Genomic DNA, 19,303 nt, shown 5'->3' with positions numbered 1-19,303 from the left:
GGTAAATGTTTGCATGCTTCAGAGAACAGGTAGAAGAAGAAAACATTTCGTGGGTATCTGAAAGCAAGGGTTTTGTTTGACACCTCTGAAGGCATGCAGGACACAACCTGCATGGCCACATCCAAGTGTCCAGAATGAAGATTCTAGGCACAAAAAACAAAAACAGAGAGAAAATAGATGAAAATGAATAGAACAATAGAATCATGTGATATGTGTGCAGGATGGCTGGAGAACAGGTTCTGTAGACATTACATTTGAAGTTATGTATTCCCTTAACAAGGTAAACAACTAAAGGGAAAAGTTAGAGTGAAGGACACATATAGGATTCTATTACCTTTGAAATGGTGATAATCTGGACTCTTATGTAAGCCCACAAGTGATTGTACAATGAAATGGTAGATTCTGCAGTGAAGATCAATGGAATAATAAGGCACACTGAAGAGGCATTTCCCAAAGAATGCATTCAAATGCCCAGCAGGATGATGACGCACACATCTGGAGTTCGTTTGCAGTGGCTGGAGGCCCTGGAGTGCCCATTCTCCATTCTCTCTCTCTCTCTCTCTCTCTCTCCCTCCCTCCCTCCCGCCCGCCCGCCCTCCCTCCCTCTTTCTCTCTGTCTGTCACTCTCAAATAAATAAAAATAAACATTTTTTTTAAAAAAAGACAAAAGGTAACAAGCAAGGATATGGCAAAAAGGGAATTCTCAGACACTGTTGCTAAGAATACAAGTGGATACTGCTTTTAGAATGAGTATTCCTCAGAAACCTAAAACTAAAACTACCCCTATGACATAGTATTTCCACTATTAGATACATCCTAACCACAGAAAATGAAATCAAGATGTCTTTTCTGTACTTCCATGTCAACTGCATCATAATAACCATGATATAGAATTAATTTGGGTGCACATCAATGGATGGATAGACATAAATGTAACATATATGCACAATGGAATTTTATTCAGGTTCAAAAATTACCAAAACTGTTATTTGAGACAAAATGGATGTGTCTTGGATCACGACATGGAATATGGCAGGCAAAAGCCAACAATAATGTGATGTCACTCACATGCAATCTAAGAATTGATCAAATAAATGTTGAAATAGAAGAATATTTACCAGAGGCCTAGATACCTGAGAAAATGAGAAGGAAATGTTGGTCACAGACACATAATCATAAGAATATTATTTTAAATGCTTAAGATAGGAAAATACAAAGGCACAGAAAGTACATAAGTGATTTTTGGGGCCTGGGACTAAGGAGAAGCAGATAGCTTGAAGGAAAAGAAATGTGAAATGACCACTGATGGCTATGGAGTATCTTTGTGGGGTTATTAAAATGCTCCAAAATGTTTAGAATATTTATGAAACTCTAAATCAAAAATCATTGAATTATATTCTTTATTTTGAGATGGATTCTCACTGTCTCACTATATTGCTCCAGCTGGCTTCAAACTTTTTGGCTCAGGTGATCCTCTTATCTTAGTCTCCTGTGTAGCTAGTACATCTGGGTGGTCATCACTCCTGCCTGAATTATGTAAGTGAATAGTATGACATACGAATTATATCTCAAAATTCTTTTTATCACAAAGGAAAAAGAAGAAGGAGGAGGAGGATCTATACAAAGGCAGGGTCAGATAATGGAAGGAGAAACAAAGTGGAACCTTGATATTTACCCGATACACTAAAGAAGTTGTGTCCTTCGCTTGGTTGGCATCAGCACCCAGAAGAAGCAAGCATTCCACCATGATGCTGTTGTTCTGTTCACATGCTCTCTCCAGCATCACACTTTTTAGCTGATCATCCACAGCCAGTTTTGAAAAGCACTTGCAACACAGGTTTAGAAGCTAAAAATAACAGAGATGAGAATTGGAGCAAACTAAAGGGACAACATTTAGCCTATAGGACAAACTTGTACCTGTTGATCCTTTTGCTCCAGAACACTGGAAGCCATCTGATGGAATATTACTGAATCCAGGGAATGATGCACCAGCAGTTTGGAGAAAGATGCTGACAAGTCAAGGATTGCCAAGATTGTCTGAAACCCCTGAAAGTGTTAGCAATAAAAACAGTGATAGTAAATGATATAAGAAGTTACAGGCAAAAACAAAAAACAGATAATTACATGATATGAAGCTGAGTTTGTATATTTAATGCCTAATGCCTTCCTCAGGTTTGTACTTGACATCTACAAACCTTTAAATAATGCTGAAAGGCTCCTTCCTCTCTCAGAACACAGAGAACAAATGATCCTTAGCAAAGCAACCTCAAACAAAGAAGAAAAAGAATCGTGCTCCACCTAAAACCTGGCCTTTCCAGATGCCTTTCTGGAACATAGCTCAGGGAGACAGCCAGGTTCTGCTGAGCACCGGAGCAGCTGGGAGCCAGCAGAATTGCTCATCCAGTGAAGCCAGTCAAGACAACAGCGCTTTCGTTTCAAGACTGAAGCTCAGTTCTCTGATGCCAGCATTTCTCCCACATTTTTGTGCTGTCTCCTGAAGGTTTTGCCTCAGAGAAAACATGCATTTTCGGACTTCACTCCTGCCCAGAGTATGTGTCAGAGCTCTGAAGGCACTCTAAGGAATGCATTCTGAGAGCAATTCCCTTTTGAAGAATAGCACTGCTGTCCTGCGTCACCTGTAGCCTGTCCCCGGGGCTGACCTGGCCTCTCCACCCAGACACTGTTTTTAAAAGGATGAGACTTTTTTTTATAATTTAGCATGGAAAAATTCATAAAAGTTCAGCTTGGCTTCTTTACTATTTTATGATAGCATATGAATGAAACCATCCCCATAATAAGATTATTTTGAACCCTTCAGAGGCTGATGGTCTAAAAATATTAATATTTGATAACAAAAGTAGTTATAATTTATCTAACTCTAAGAGATAGATACCTAGCCTACAGCCTCAAGAGAAATTCCTATAAAATTACTACTATAAAGCCAGTGATTCCTGGGCAGAAGGTAATTAGTTCACACTGAACACCATTTGATACTACACTGGCTACACAGAGTATGTTGGCAGGCCAGAATGAACGTCCTAGTTACTACCTTATAACTGAAATATAGAGATCTTAAAATATATGTGTAGATGAACGAATCCAACATAACCTGAGCATCCCACCTGCACAAAATCACCTCCTTACCATGTATTGCTTTTAATAAATTTTTCCATGGCTTTAATTAGACTACAGTGAGGTACTTTATAAAACATAGATTCATAAAATACATTTCTGTTTAAATCTAAGACTGTAGTGTACTCAGCACTTTACTATTTAAAACATTCTGTATGTATTACTCATCTACTGAAAACATTTGTGCAATGTTTAGAGCCTGGATACTTTTATTGGTAAAACTGTATATGGTCAATTCTGTTATTTAAGAAAACATTTTGGGGGACAGAGAGATGGCTTACTGGTTAAGGTACTTGCCTGGGAATCTTAAGGACCCAGGTTCAGTTCCACAATACCCATACAAACGGGATGCACAAGCTCATTTGTAGTGGCTAGAGGCCCTGGTATGCAGGTTCTCTCTATATATCTATTTATCAATTTGACTCTTTTTTCTCTCTATCACTCTCAAATGAATAATATATTTTTTAATTAAAGCAAGAAAACATTTTTGGAGTATGATTCATTAAACATTAAAACTTTATTATAAAAAAATACAACCAAGGAAGAAATTCTATACTATTTGTTTTGTTATATTAAAAAAATTAAAAAATAAAGCATTTAATGTTTTTAAGAAATGGAATTTATTTTTCCCAGGCTGGTCTCACAGTAGTGGCCTCAAACAATCCTCTACTCAATACTTCAACTTCTGGAGCCCTAGGACTGTTTGTCTGACACATGCCCAGTAACAATTAATTTCTTATTCTCCTATGAATTCACCTTAGGAAATCTGAGATTCTTCACAAAGACAGTTATTATATCTTGCTTTAAATATTGTATGAGGAAAATATTTTCAATATTGTTTCATTGCAATAGATATGCCAAGGATAAAATTACTAGAGGCAAGTAGCATGCAATAAACAGAGAGTGACAAACATTGGAAATACAACAATATAATAACTTGTATTTATCTAAAACCTCAGCAATAAAGTCAGCTACTGAAATTTAACATTTTTATGAGAAAGACAAATGGAAAACATGCTGACTTTGGAGATCTACTCATAAAGATTGGATCTTTAGAGAGTCAACCCAATTTTTTGCCTTCTATAATTAAAATGCTACAAAATGATAAATGGTTTTAATTAGCTAGAATATTCTATTAATGCAAAGTGGGAATTACATGAACTACACTAAAAACAAACTCTGCACAAGCTCCCAAGCTCCCTTCCAGACAATGTACATACTGTAATCTGCAATTCAAAAACATCTTTAAATCTCTGTAAACTGGAAACCAGAATTTTTGCCAGCAGGTGCCCTGTTCCTGTGCATAAATTCTTCTTTGTAATCAAGTCTCCTATAAGGCTTAACCCCAGACACTGAATTTCTAGAATAAAAGAAAAAAAGTAGCAAAGTTAATTATTTTAAACTTCAAAACTAAAGGAAAAAATTAAAGATAACCAACCAATAGTTAGTGACCTGTAAATATCTATTCAAAATCCCAAATGCAAATGTCACCAACCTTGGTCATCTGGATACATCTGTAGTATGTGAAGCACCGAATCCAGAGCACCATGCAAAGACAACATATCTACCACTTCAGGAAAGTGTGCTAGAGAAGACATTAGTTTCAATCCACATTTCTGAATGCCAGGATTTCCAATGAACTAGAATCAAATGGAGTATGAGAATATTACTGTTGAAAATTCTTAGTATATGCCTCAGTTAGGACCAGTTATGGACTACAAAAACAGAAATTAATGCTGGGGACATAGCTCAGTTGATTGACTGCTTGCTTAGCATATACAAACCTATGAGTTCCATCTCTAGCCCTGCATAAAAAATCTGGATGTGGTAGAATTTGCCTGTAATCCCCCCACATATGAGAGAGAGGCAGAAAGATCAGAAGTTCAAGGTCATCCTTAGATACACAGTGAATTTGAGATCAGCCTGGCATACATGAGACCCTATCTCAGAAAAATAAATAAATAAAACTTAAAGCAAGTTCAACTGATCAGATACAAATTAATGTCTAATTCCTTTGTCTATATTATTAATTTATTACCTGAAACAATAGCTAACATTTAACATTTACTGAATTCTTATTCTATACCAGGTGCTGTGCTAAATACATACATTCCACAGCAGTCTCATGAAGTCAATGCTAATATTGTCAAAAACAGGAGAAATTATAGCCTCTTCAGCATAAAGTGTTGGAACAACTGATATCTGTATATACAACATTGAAGCCTGATGCCTATATCTTTACCATTTGCAAAACAAGAAAAGAAAGAAAGAAAGAAAGAAAGAAAGAAAGAAAGAAAGAAAGAAAGAAAGAAAGAAAGAAGGAAAGAAGGAAGGAAGGAAGGAAGGAAGGAAGGAAGGAAGGAAGGAAGGAAGGAAGGAAGGAAGGAAAGAAGAAAGAAAGAAAGAAAGAAAGAAAGAAAGAAAGAAAGAAAGAAAGAAAGAAAGGAAAACTTCTAAGAGTTATACAGTTTGAGACACATAGATTTCAAATTACAAAAACGAACGAACAAAAAAAGAAACCTAACCAAGAATGGCTGATCTGAAAGCCTATGAACTTAAGTAAAATGTAATGTTTGGGCTTGAGAGATGGCTTGGCAGTTAAGTGCTTGCCTGTGAAGCCTAAGGACCCTCATTTGAGGCTCTATTCCCCAGAACCCATGTTAGCCAGATGCACAAGGGGGCACACATGTCTAGAGTTTGTTTGCAATGTGGCTGGAAGCCCTGGCATGCCCATTCTCCCTTTCTCTCTCTCTCACTGCCTCTTTCTCTCTCTCTGTCACTCTCAAATAAATAAATAAAGATAAACAAAAATAAATGTAATGCTTTCTCTCAGAAAGCACTATGAGAGCGTCTACTCTCTCTATCAGAAGTATGTCACATGCCTCAAACAATCATTCCACCAAACTTTAAAGAGTTCAAATTGTATTACCCATACCCAAACCTTGATCATTAATGTCTGTCTTCGAATCCCAAGGCTTTAATCATAAAATCTTTCTAACTTCTTTCATCTTAATTTTCTTCAGGTGGAGTGACATTATTTGTGGATATTATGTTAGACTCCAATTCTTTTTTCCAGGCCAGGCTGCTTCTTAAGAAGTTATACCAGCATATAGGCTACAACCAATTTTACCTACCCCTCTTCTCATGTCTGTGACATACATCTAGCCCTTATATTGCTCATCTCTCTTTTTCCTCACATGAACACTTCTTTCCAACCTCTACAATAATATAAATATCCAATTGTAGGTTGCCTTTCATAAATGATAATGGTATTTTTCTCAGGGTTTCAGCTTTCACACAGAAATGTTAGACAAGTACCTGTTTCATAATATATGCATTGCCAAATCTACTTTTCTCTACATAAATATAGGACAAAGCTGAGACATCTTTGAGCCAGACCGCAGGTTCTGATTTAGTTTCTTTGACAAAATTCCTGCCTCCAACCTTTCTGTATCTGTACTTAGTCAACAAGTTAAATATGTCCCTCTTCAGAACCTCATGTCTCTCTATTGTCTTATTCATCTGTTCTCCCTCCATAGGGAGTGAGAAAATGATCAGCTTCTCATTCTGTGGCCTTGTTTTCCATGGTGTCCACTGTTCATCCTGGATATCTTTCCTATATCACGTACATAAGACACTCTTACCCTCAGCTCGCTTGGCATCCTTGCCCTGTCAGCATTTTCTACTTACATCTTACTGTTTCCACTTGAGTAATAAAAGTGCATCATCTTTGGAGTCAGTAGGGTTTGGGTTTAAATTCTATGAACCTTAGGACCATAAAAAAGGAATGAAAGAATATCTACTTTAAAATTTTAAGGGATTATCAAAATAGCATGAATTGTCATGCAATATGAAGCTACAGGATGGTTTGTTGATCTCAGGGCCCTGCTGTTTGAAACAACCCTAACAATTCAGCACTGTGAGGGCTTATTAAACAACAATGATGATAAGAAATTATGTCTTGGGCAAAAGTTTCATCAGAAAGGATATACTGAAGCATTACTGGGAGAGAAAATTTCTCTTAATCAATCAACCTAAAACTTTCTCTTCATTTCTAAATTAATTTAACAGCATACATGCACTATGTACACATTCTTGATAGGCCTTATCGTCATTTCTGCAAACTTTTGTTCTAACCCTCTTAATTACAAGCACTCAGAAAAAAAGTCCACTAATAGTAGTGTAATTGCTACATTCTTATCTCTTGATTTTCCCTTAATTATACCCAAACTTTAAAACTATTCATTTGTCCATCTTCTTTATGATATTTTCAGCAAACTAAAGTTTTTTTCTCTAACATATCTATTAACAAGTAGATTTCATCCATTAAATGGCTATGGAGCTCTTGTTGTATAACCAACATTTTTCTAGGAACTTCATGATATTAACACATTTAATTTTCACAAAAAATAATAGGGATAGGAAGGTTTAGACAGAGAGCAATGGGAGGTTGAGGAGAAATACACACAAAAATAAATCAAAAATGAATTGGTACCATAGTTACCTTTCTCCTGGATCATAGACTAAAAGACATAACCCTCAACAGGAATATGGGGGTGGTTGTTTGTTAAGAAGGGCCTTGGAGATGGTGGGATGAAGATTAACCCTAAAACATTTGACCAAGACTTGTAACTCACAGTATATCAGAAATCAATTAGAACCTACACTGAGCTGTTGATCAGAGAACTACGAGGTCCACCCCTCACCCCTACATAAAAAAGATAGGCTTCTGTCAAAGCATATGATTACCAACCTGAGTAAAAGGTAAGACCCTGTTTCTGAAGACACTACTTGCTGCTAATGCAGCACATCAAGAAATCCAGCTGGAATCTGGAAGGAAACCAGTTCCCACATGGTTAGCCCATATAGTTCTGGAAAACACTATATGAGCAGCTGGGGGAAGAGTCAAAAGCATTGTGAACAAGCAGAGAACTCTGCTATATGAAAGCAAACAGTCTGACAAGACATACACACCTATGCAATGCTTGGATTTCAAAATAAAGAATCTTTTGGGCAGCCAGACAAAACTAGTAAGTCATATGAAAGTAAGGAAAAACTTAAGTCATCATGGGCTTCTCCTCTAAAACACTCACTACTAGAATGCAGTGAAGTGCCTACACAGTCTGCAAGTAAAGAAAATATGCTTCCATTTAGCTCTGGTCAGCAACAAATGCTTTGGCAATAGGCTGCATTGTTATTGTGAAAGAAACTTCAGGCTGCAGACAAAGAACTTCAACTTAGAAGGAAGACAGTCCCTTGGTGGCTAGTCCTTAAAGTGCTAGAAGGTGCCACCTGAGCTCCTGGGAGAATCACAGCCACCAACAGCATGAACAAGCAGGAGATCCTGCTAGCTAAAAAATCAACATGCCAGGCAAAGTGTACACATGTGGGTGATAATGGCACATAGTCTATGTGGATTATCAACCTCCCTCTGATTGGCTATAAGGCCCACTTAGTGGGACAGAGTTCATATATGGTACTGAGAACCAGGTCAGAATCCTAAGGGATATGATGGTCATAAACTTCAAATAGAAGCCCCCTGTACAGTAGTCTTTGTTCAAGAAGAGTGTCTACACTTATCAAAAAGTCTCTCAATTAATTATGCTTATCTGACCCTTTAATTCATGTTGCTGTCACTCGATTCAAGAATCTGCAAAAACTAGGGAGAACCCAGATTCTTCAATACATCAAGAAGACATAGCTGACTACCTAGCATGAGACAAATAATAAATCTTCCAGGGCCTGGGACACATCACAGAGGAAGTAAAGATTTAATCATGAGTGCTTTTCTCATTGCTATCCTGACCAGCTGCTCCAGAGAGATGGCAATAGATGCTGAGGACACTCATAACTCATCAAAACAAAAATACAGAGGTTACAGAGAGTTCAACACTAAAGTAGATTTATGGCACAGGAACTCTGCAAAAAGAGAAGGCAGAAAAATCATAAGAGCCACAGAGTAAGGGAAGGAATATCCTGAGGCATTAACCCCTACCAGAGAATGAATGATTCATTCATGACCCTGTGGTGAATATCACACTGAGAAGGAACCTCAGTTGAATGGGGGAGGGGAAGAGATGAAATAAGAGGATAACATAAGGGGAGTGTCAGCAACACACGATATGTTCATACAGTAAAGTTCATAATTAATAATGAAAGGAAGGAAGGAAGGAAGGAAGGAAGGAAGGAAGGAAGGAAGGAAGGAAGGAAGGAAGGAAGGAAGGAAGGAAGGAAGGAAGGAAGGGATGGAGGGAGGAAGGCAGGGATAAAGAAAGAAAGACCCATTCCAATATTTTGCAAACAACCACATTATATTTTCAGGTGTTCAAAATTAAAGGTTGATAACAATAAGAAAAATTCTAGACACTAAAATATCAGAAAATACAGCATTAAGAGAAATTCTGATAATGAAAAGCTGAATGGAAAAACTATGACAAAAGACTTAAATTAGGAAATATATCAAATATAGATATAAAGCTATTCAGTGGGAAAACAAATAGAGAGAGTAAAAGTATGAGTTCCCTCATATTTTTTACCAAGGGTCAAAATCTACTTTTAAACATAATAGTAATAATGTTGACATATATTGAGTTCATACTGAGTGCCAAGCTGTGTTCTCACACTTTACCTAGAATGTCTCATAAAATCATCACAATGACCCTGAGTAAAGAGCTATTTATTATCTCTATTTTATACCTAACAGAGTTGAGACACTAATTGGTCCATGATCTGTAGGCAATAGACCCAGATCTAGATCCAGAAATCATGACTCTTGAGCCCATAGACTTACTAGTTACAAAAATCTTGTATATCTAAGGCAGTAAAAAGCAGGCTGTCTACCTCGAACAATTGAGTGATAGACAGAAAAGAGAAAAAAACCTTTCCCCTTTATCCCACACAGCATACAGGACCCAACATTTCCACTGCTACCAGCACACAACAGTTCTGCTCTCACTTGCAGTCACAGAAGCTGCTTTTTGTAGATGGTTATAACTACTCAGGAGACTCAAGACTCAAAGTGCTGAGAAGTAACAGTTAAGTGCTTAGCACCAAATGAGACATGTTTATCACACCCACCAAGTTTCAGAGAATATTGTGGAAGAGGTGGCAGAAAACATGTAAAAGCCAGAGAATGGGGAAGAGTGCTTGGGATATTGTCTTCTTGACACAAATGGCCATTGTATTCATTACCTCACAGTGGATGTTGTTAGCTATACAATATTTGGTCCATCAAAATGTCAACATGGATAATGGATGAAGGCACAAAAACAGTGAGATCAAACTAGAAGATCCAGTTGAAAAAGAAGAAGAGAAGAAGGGGTGATGGGAAAGGAACTTAGGGGAGGAGAATCACAAGAAAATAATGAGAAAGGATTGTGATCAAAATACATCATGTACATGTATAAAATTATCAGTAATTTTTAAAAGAAGTGAGAAAATATAACGAAGTAGAAATATACCAATTCCATCAAAAGATGTATAAACTATGTAAACATATGTAAAAGAAAACAAGTTACCTGTGAGATACCATCATATACAAAATTTGTAGTTTTGTGAGCATATTACAAATCTCACCTCATTGCTTTTTAAACTTTGCATGGAATTACATAATTTGGAATTAGTAGAATTAATTTATTTAATATCAATTGATGGCCACTGAATTATCAGGACAAATTAAATTAAACTAAAATAAAACTCAAAATTTCATAGTCTGAAAAAAATAACAGGCTCAATTCCTACACATACTACATATATGTTTTAGGGCAGAAAGGGCCTCTGCTCATCAGTCACCCAGGGCCTCTGCAGAGAAAACAATCATGTCAAACACTGTAGCTCATAATACCTAACAGAATGTGATAGAAGCTGCCTCACCATCTATTGTTTGGCCCAGGAATGAAAAATATAGACTCTATTTTCAACTTGGCAAAACTTAGTCAAAAGCCTCAAGCTATATAACAAAATATTACCCCCAGAAAGTGGAGAGCTACAAACACCTGAAATGCTGCAATGCTGGCTACCAAACAGGAGACACAGGGGATAGAGGGGTAGCTTAGTGAGTGGGTGAAGTGCTTGCTGCCCAAGCATTAGTGCCTGAGGTTTAAACCCCAGTTCCCAGGTTCAATGCTGGGCATGGTGTGCACACCAATAATCACAGTGCTGCAGAGGAGAAGCTAGGGGATCACTGGGATTCACAGGCTAGCTAGTCTAGTTGAATGAGAGAGCTCTGGATTCAGGGAGAGAGACCCATGTGTCCAAGAACAAGGTAGATAAACAGAAGAGAAATACCTATCATCAAGTGCTGGCCTCTGCATCCTGCACACACACGTATATACACATGCCTACACACGTATACAGCACATTCATACACACGTAAAAATAGAAATAAACAAAAGAAGGAGACATAGAATTGCAGATTTTTAGAGTCAAAGTAATCACTTTTCATCTTTTGGAGTCTTTTTTTCTCAATTATCATGAAGGCTCAGGGAATAACACTATGGAGCTTTCTGGATGGAAATATGATGACTTCTGCTTCTCTATGACTTCAACTCTTCACTGAAATGACAGCTCCTGCTGCTGAGTAAGATGCTGTGGACCATTACTCGGAAGTTGGCAGGGGGAAAGTTGTAGTTGTCTATACCTTCCCCTGGGATTAGGAGAAAGGAAATCAAAACCTACAGCAGAGCAACTTTCTCCACATCACAGTACCTACTGGATGTCTAGGCTATAGTCTCCTTCCACAATATCACACTCATACACAAGATCCTTAGAAAAGCTTGTATAACTGGAATCAGCACTATCCATAAGGCTTTTCTGATATCACTTGCTTCTTACCAACTCACCATGAACAAAATTAACTACCTCTTCCTCTATGGTCCTGGAATTTGTTCATAAAACTAGTGTAGCCAGTAAGTAATGATGTGATTTTATTTCAGGCTTAATTTCCCCAACCAGAATGTGAGATCTATAATAGAAAGGTAGATCACATGTTCTCTTCTCAGTACTGGCCAGTTTGCTTCATGTACTTACTTGCAATACCTATTTCTGGCATTAAGTTTATCCCATTTTGCCATATATTTTTACTCTACCCAAAACTCATATTAATGCTTGAGGAAAAATGACTCATATATTACAGACAATTACATTATAGTGTTCACTATATACTGAATTTTTAAAGGTAATCTCCTTGGATGCACTTTTATCAACCCATGATATTTAGCAAAGTAAACCCAGGAGTCATTGCCATGTATTACTTTGAATATCATCTTTCAATCATGAAAACATTAATCCAAGAACTTCTTTAATATTTTCACTCATAATTTTATAAAAAATGTATTCATCTTATGCTGAACTTATAAATTATATTAAATCTATCAATATTTTTATATTATACAATATAAATGTACTTCCTCTCTTTTTTATACTTATGATGATTAAGTGATTACTTTAAAAATATTTTATTTATTTATTTATTTATATGAGATATAATGAGATAAAGAGGCAGCAAGAGAGAGAGAATGGGTGAACCAGGGCCTCCAGCTGCTGCAAAGGAACTCCAGATGCATGTGCCACCTGTCCTTTATGTGGGTCCCAGGGAATTGAACCTAGGTCCTTAACCTTTTCAGGCAAGTGTCTTAACAGCTGAGCCATCTCTCCAGCCCAATTTACTGATATCTTAATTATAATGTATATGAACATACATTATGTAAAACTAAATAATGTAAATAGGATTAAACATATGTAAATGACTAACAGCTGAGAAGAAGCAACGCACATCAAAGCATTTGAGAGCTTCCCTCAGTGGAGAACAATAAAATCAAGCTCAGGGTGTCAAAGAAGACATCAGTATTCTGCCTGGTATTATCTTTTTCCACTGAGTCTTTTAATCACAGAACTATAAAGGAAGAGCAATCCCCAGAGGGTGGGAGATGATAGAGGAAACAGCAGCCAGAGGTGATAATATCACTCTTAAAATGTATCTACGTATCTGTCTCTTTTGTTGACTTTCTTTCTGATTCAGCAAACCCAAGTAGTCACTGCTAATTTAAAAAGAAAAAGAAATACAGTTAGCCAGGCATGGTGGCACACATCTTTAATCCCAGCACTCAGGAAGGAAAGACAGGAGGATCTCTGTGAGTTTGAGGCCAGCCTGAGACTACATAGTGAACTTCAGGTCAGCTTGGGCTAGAAAGCAGTGAGACCTTACCTCAAAAAAAAATAAAATAAAAAGAAAACAATAAAAAAATTAAAATAAGATTATCTAAGTCTGCAGTTGATGACACACTTATCTTTTACTTAGTGTTATCTCTTATCACCTCCATTCCTATTATTGTCCTAGGTTCTTAACCACATGACTTCCAGCTGTCATTATAAACATGGGATATTAAAGTAAAGTTTAAGAGTCCTGGCTCCCCAAATTTAACATTTTAGTTAATAGTATAAAGACAGAAATCACATATCCAACATACCCTGTTCAAAGTTGCCAGAACAAGTCTGTGAATGTCACTTCTGAAACATTGTTTTCTAACCATATTTAGCTTACGTTGAGATTCATCCCTATATTCTTCTGGCATACCTAAATGCAAAATCAAATGGTAAATGTATGCAAAAATTTTTCATAAGTATTGAAGCTCAACAAATTGTAACTTGCTAAAAATTATCATTATTAAGTTCCCACTCTCATAGTACTTTCATTACACCTTTAGTATTTATTAATAGCTCTGTTACATTTGCAGTGAATAAGACCATCTAATTTCTGAAGTTGCCATTGCCCTACAGCAGATGTGACTACTAAAGGCAAGCCTGCAGAGCAGCTAAAACACCACATGAAATAGTCTCAATCAACATGTCCATTATATTCTTACAAATGAGCATTCATATAACTTTCACCTGAGTCTTTGTCCTTTCACATGAACTTCTGCTACCCAGAATGGATAGACTTTTCTTTCCATGGAACAGTCTTTAAAGCTGTACAGACTGCAAACTTGTTGAGGGTAAGGTTCATGACCTCACTCAGACTTCAAAGGATCTAAACATAGTGCTTCAGTTGGAACAGTTGTTCAGGAGAACCATTATCCTGACAAGTACATAGAAGTGCCTGCTCCATAGTCAGGCTGTATCAGTTAAAATCTTTAAAAATTCTCTATATCTGTCTACCTCAGTTATATCATCTGTATGATACAAAAAGAGAGAATGACAAACATGAAGTAGAGTAGATGCTTAAGCCTATACTAAAGAGAGAAACATGCATGTTTGCTAAAATGTTTATAAAATGTATCTGTTAGTGGAGGAAAGGAAGGGGTGAAATAAGGGTTGATCAAAATTAAAGATAAATAAAAATAATTAAAGAAAAATAAAAAATAAACCATATGGACACCTTTATTCTAGCTAACTATAATATATATGTTTAAAAATTGAGTTTGGGAGGAAGTACCCAGAAGCCATATATTGCTACATGAAAATTTTAGTTCCATGCCTGGGATACTTTTCTGGGAGTGTTGGTCAGAAATGTCCTTGATGCCCCTAAACAATATAAGCTATTACCAAGGCTTTTGTTTGCCTACATGAACTAAATGGTAAGACCCTACTGCTGAAGACAACATGCTGGGGCTACAGAACACTTAGAAATCAAGCTGGTGCTGAGCTGGAAGCCTCCTCCCTATTGACTAGCTGCCATGCCACCTGTTGGGGGAGAAAAATCATCAATAGTCTTAACCAGCAGTGCATCCTGCAAGTTTTACAGCTGGCCAGTCGGGCCAAAGGTACCAATTGGTGCAATGGTAGCATGCATGTCTGTTATGGGGGAAGTCATCTGCTCATGCATTGCATTTGAACTCCTCCTCCCTGAGTGGGAGGGAATTCCTGCCTGGTACTGAACACCTAATCAAACACCTATTGCTAGGGGAAGTCATAAGCCCGAGGAAGGAAACTGCTACTGTTGTCTGGCTTAATGGATATACTATGTCAACCAAACCGCCCTTAAAATACTTATGATTATGCCTATATATTAATGCTACTCTCACTTTTGATTATGAAAGATTCTCTTTTCAAGGAGACATAAAGGGAAGAGAAAAGAAGGGAGGAGGATACTTAATAGGTTGATATTGCATATATGTAATTAAAATGATAGTAATGGGGAGGTAATATGATGGAAAATGGTATTTCAAAGGGGAAAGTGCGGGGGTGGGGAGGGAGGGAATTACCATGGGATATATTTTATAATCATGGAAAATGTTAATAAAAATTTTAAAAATTTTAAAAAATTAAAAAAAAGATTCTCTTTTCAGATGATGGTGACAACTGGGGGGACTCAAAAGTCATCAAAATGCTAAGAAGAAGTGACAGTGATGTTCAGCAGTAAGTGAGACATCTCTATCACACCTTCCAAGGCTTTGGGACCATTGTGGAAGAGGTGGAAGAAACAATGTAAGAGTTAAAGGAAGGGGAAGAGTGCTTTATAATACTCTCATCCATATACAAAGTGGCCAAGGTATCAATATCCTCATAGTGGTTGATTCTATCTAAACAAAATTTGTAAAACAGGAGAGAAAAAATGATAACATCAAAATACAAGGCAGACTATCTGGAAAGAAGGGATTCAGTAGAGGGTGGGTTGTGAGGGGGAAAGAGAGGATGATGGGAGGAAATTATATTCATGGGATATTACCTATATGTATGGATATATATGTCAATAAAAAGTTAAAATAAATAGTAAAATGTGTCTATTATTATACATCTCCATACGGAGAAAGAAGCTGTAATCATTCATGAGTACACAGAACCATTGGAATCACTACTGACTATAATGCTATTTCAGAGTTAGCTGAAGTCAATAAAAGAAAACAATTCAAGGCTTGTTTCTTCATTGAAGAATATTATTGCATTAACTACTAGATATGGTTCTGAATATCTTTTGCCTCTCTTTTAAAACTCTACCATCCTTAAAGAAAGGAACTGTCAGCATAGATAATTGCCAAAAAGAGTTTGTTTTACATTTTATTACAATCTATAAACAAAATTTTAAAAACTAACAAAACTTTAAGTAAAATTATGTCTCAAAGGTTAACAGATAGTGCTCTTGATTCAATTGATAAAGCCATAAACTAATACTGAGCTTTGTTTAAAGTACAAGACAAGTGTCTTTAACTACTGAGCCATTTTGGGCTTGGGCACCCAAAAAGCATTGTTTTACGAAGGTTTCTCTTTCATTTTACCAGGAAAATACGTGGACCTCAAAAAAAAAAAAAAAAAAAAGTTGGAAATTTATACAATGCCAACAAAAAAAGAACCCTAAAATTTATTCCTCATCATTCTCTAAAAGTGACACCCCATTTATCTCTCAAATCCATCTAATCTGCTTCCACTGTCTTCTTCACTATGGATCTCATTTGACTGTCACAAATTTCCAACCCAACTTCACTATATTTTGTCTCCTTCCAATCATCCTCTATATCACACTACTGTCGTTATCAGTGGGAAATATGGTACCAATACTAACATTTGGGGGGTCAAAAATTAATGCAGGGCTGCAGAAATGGCTCAGCAGTTCAGTCTTGCAAAGCCTAAGGACCCATGTTTGACTCTCCAGGTCCCATGTAAGCCAGATGCACAATGTGGTGCAAATCCACAAGGTTGCACATGTGCACAAGGTGGCACATGTATCTGGAGCTCAATTATAGTGGGTAGAGGCCCTGGCATGCCAACTCTCTCTCTCTCTCTCTTGCTCTCATTCTCTCATGTAAAAAAAAAAAAAAAAAAAGCCAGTCTGTTAGGCGCTTCAAAAATATTTATGCAAAGAAAAACATTATGCAGCATAGTTTTGCTCTTCCCAGACCATACACATATTCTCCTTCTGCTTAGAAAGTGCTCTTGGAGTTTCTTCTTACACTTCATTATTAAAGATAATCTTACTTACCTCCTTGGAATAAAGTAGCTGTGCCTCCATCAATATTCTCATAGCCTTTTACACACTTATCTACAATAGTTCTTTTCACTCTGTGAGGTAATTATGATTTGCCTGTCTACTTCTAAGCTCCTAAAATACTGCAGCCATGCTTTCCTTTCACTCATCATTCAACCCATAGTAGCATCACCATATTCAAATGTGTTGATAGGATCCAGGAGCAGGTGCTGTGGTGGGCTTCAGAGGAAAAATAAGATCACAGTTTGTGAAAACAAGAAGTAAAGGTAGTGGTGAAGGAAGCCATGGAACTTGGTAAAATGAGGGCCAATAGTTTTAGTAGAGAAAATTTAATTAAACCATAGAGTAAAGAAATAATTGAAATAAAGCTAGAGAGGTGGTATGAAAAGAAGCCATCTACTATGGACACAGAAATAGCAAAGAAATAGGAGTGAAGACTCTCCTTAGAGATAACAGCTCCATGTTTTACATTGTGTTTCTTACTCAGTAAAATTCTGAATATTCTTTAAAAGTTTTCTGATAAATTAACCACAATGATACATGATCCTTTCTCACATATTTTCATTTTTCATTTAGCAGAAAGATTTTAATGTATTGTCAGAATCTGGTTCTTTTTAAACTTTTCTCAGAAAGCTAATATTTCACAAAAAAGCAAGATGCACATTTAAATTACACTTTCCCCTTGCAATAATCAGTTCTGGGATTCACCTGGTACTATGAAATGTAAGACAGCTCGAAGTGCCTCCAGCTGGACTGATACAGCATTCTCGTGGATTTTCATAACTGTTATTATTTTGGGGACCACTGCAACCATTATATCCAGGGAAGTGTTGCTGGAGATGAAAATTGACATGAATATTATAAAGGACAACTTGATTCACTTGTCCAAACACCAAGCATAAACCAGTGTGGGAGAACAAAATGCATTTGAATTCTATAAATATAAGCAGTCATAATTTTAGTTGTTTAATCTCAACTACTTTGATCTAAGAATTAGGATCCATAGTAGCTTGGAAATCCTGTTATTTAATTTTATGAAAGTAAAGCCTTTGTTCTGATCTGCATGTATGTCAGACACCAATCCTGAGGTAGGGGTTACTCTTGTTTACTGGAAGAACTTGTTGGTTGGAGGGAAATATCAAAGTAGTGCAACCAGAAAGTGGCAAAGCCAATCAGCAAACTTATCTGACACCAAAACAAGAGTCCTTTACTCATAGCAAGTTGCTCCTTATAAACTTACTTCACCAGCCTTCATATATAGTGTTCTTCATGAGTTTTAGTTTGCATTAAAGTCTTGGTTTCTCTAAGATATTTTAGCTTTTCTTTCATAGATGAACTCATGTCACTTGCCTAGATTTCAGGAATACTATGAATTTAAATACAATCTAGTGCTTCACCCAGTGCCAGGTTAACTGAAATCTTCATGTTGAACCATGTCCTCTCTTACATGGCTCTGTGGTCATTAGATATGTTCCCTCTTCTTCATCCTAAAGTCCCAGTTTGAACATACCCTTTCTTTGACATCTCCCCTCCTTTGGAAATGCCAAGAGGCATTTCTTCCTTCTTTCTCTACAGTGCTGAGAACACAGTGCTAAGTTTCACCATACTTTGTTGTAATTATGTTTGTCTAGCAGTCTCACCAACTATAAGCAGTACTTGCCATAGTTACCTCTGAATTTCTAACACTGAAATTGTACACATGTGAGACATGATGTGAAAACAGCCAGAGATATTCAATGGATGTCTCAAACCCATCATCATAAGCATCTTTATAAAAGCTTAGGCCCCATAAATAGCAGTTCACACACTCCAGGCACTATCCAAATGAAGTTTCATGTAAATTTCACTTAAATGGTCAAATGCAACATTTAAATAAGAGAACTATGACTTAAAGATATGATATATAAGCATAATAAAGTTAAGTGGACCGATGTTAAAACAATTTAACTCCATTCTTTATAAGTCTGTAAAATTTGTTACACACAATTCATTTTCTCTATCCTTTATATTCATATTTAATAACATGACCATTAACAGGCATGGTTTATTGAGTTTTTTAAATGCACCAGGTTTATCCTAATCCCTTCAAAACAAAAATTATTTAATTCTTACATTATAAGGGTACAACTTTAAATGATCCCATTTGACAGATGAGAATCCCAAAATTTAACCCTCAGACAGTTGGCTCAAATTAGTGGCAAAAGTCCTTGCTGCAACATCTATAAAATTTAACTATGTTTTACAAGAACACTT

General features: G+C 36.6%; 1 protein-coding gene across 2 annotated transcripts in view; it reads right to left on the bottom strand.

Annotated features, from left to right (window-relative positions):
- Lrrk2 (leucine rich repeat kinase 2) overlaps positions 1–19,303 on the bottom strand; it is a 169,308-nt gene that overhangs the window by 122,596 nt on the left and 27,409 nt on the right. For both annotated transcript variants that reach the window (XM_004662176.2, XM_045152027.1), the window contains exons 13-18: positions 17,759–17,883; positions 13,599–13,705; positions 4,628–4,772; positions 4,353–4,492; positions 1,918–2,046; positions 1,676–1,846 (exon numbers count right to left, since the gene is read on the bottom strand). In XM_004662176.2, the coding sequence (XP_004662233.2) occupies positions 1,676–1,846; positions 1,918–2,046; positions 4,353–4,492; positions 4,628–4,772; positions 13,599–13,705; positions 17,759–17,883 (817 nt within the window). The remainder of the gene's footprint in view (positions 1–1,675; positions 1,847–1,917; positions 2,047–4,352; positions 4,493–4,627; positions 4,773–13,598; positions 13,706–17,758; positions 17,884–19,303) is intronic.

This window comes from Jaculus jaculus, chromosome 6, assembly GCF_020740685.1.
Source record: "Jaculus jaculus isolate mJacJac1 chromosome 6, mJacJac1.mat.Y.cur, whole genome shotgun sequence".
In the NCBI taxonomy this organism is placed as follows: Eukaryota; Metazoa; Chordata; class Mammalia; order Rodentia; family Dipodidae; genus Jaculus; species Jaculus jaculus.
The sequence above is the reverse complement of the archived record's forward strand: the minus strand, read 5'-3'. Positions and strand labels throughout refer to the sequence as shown.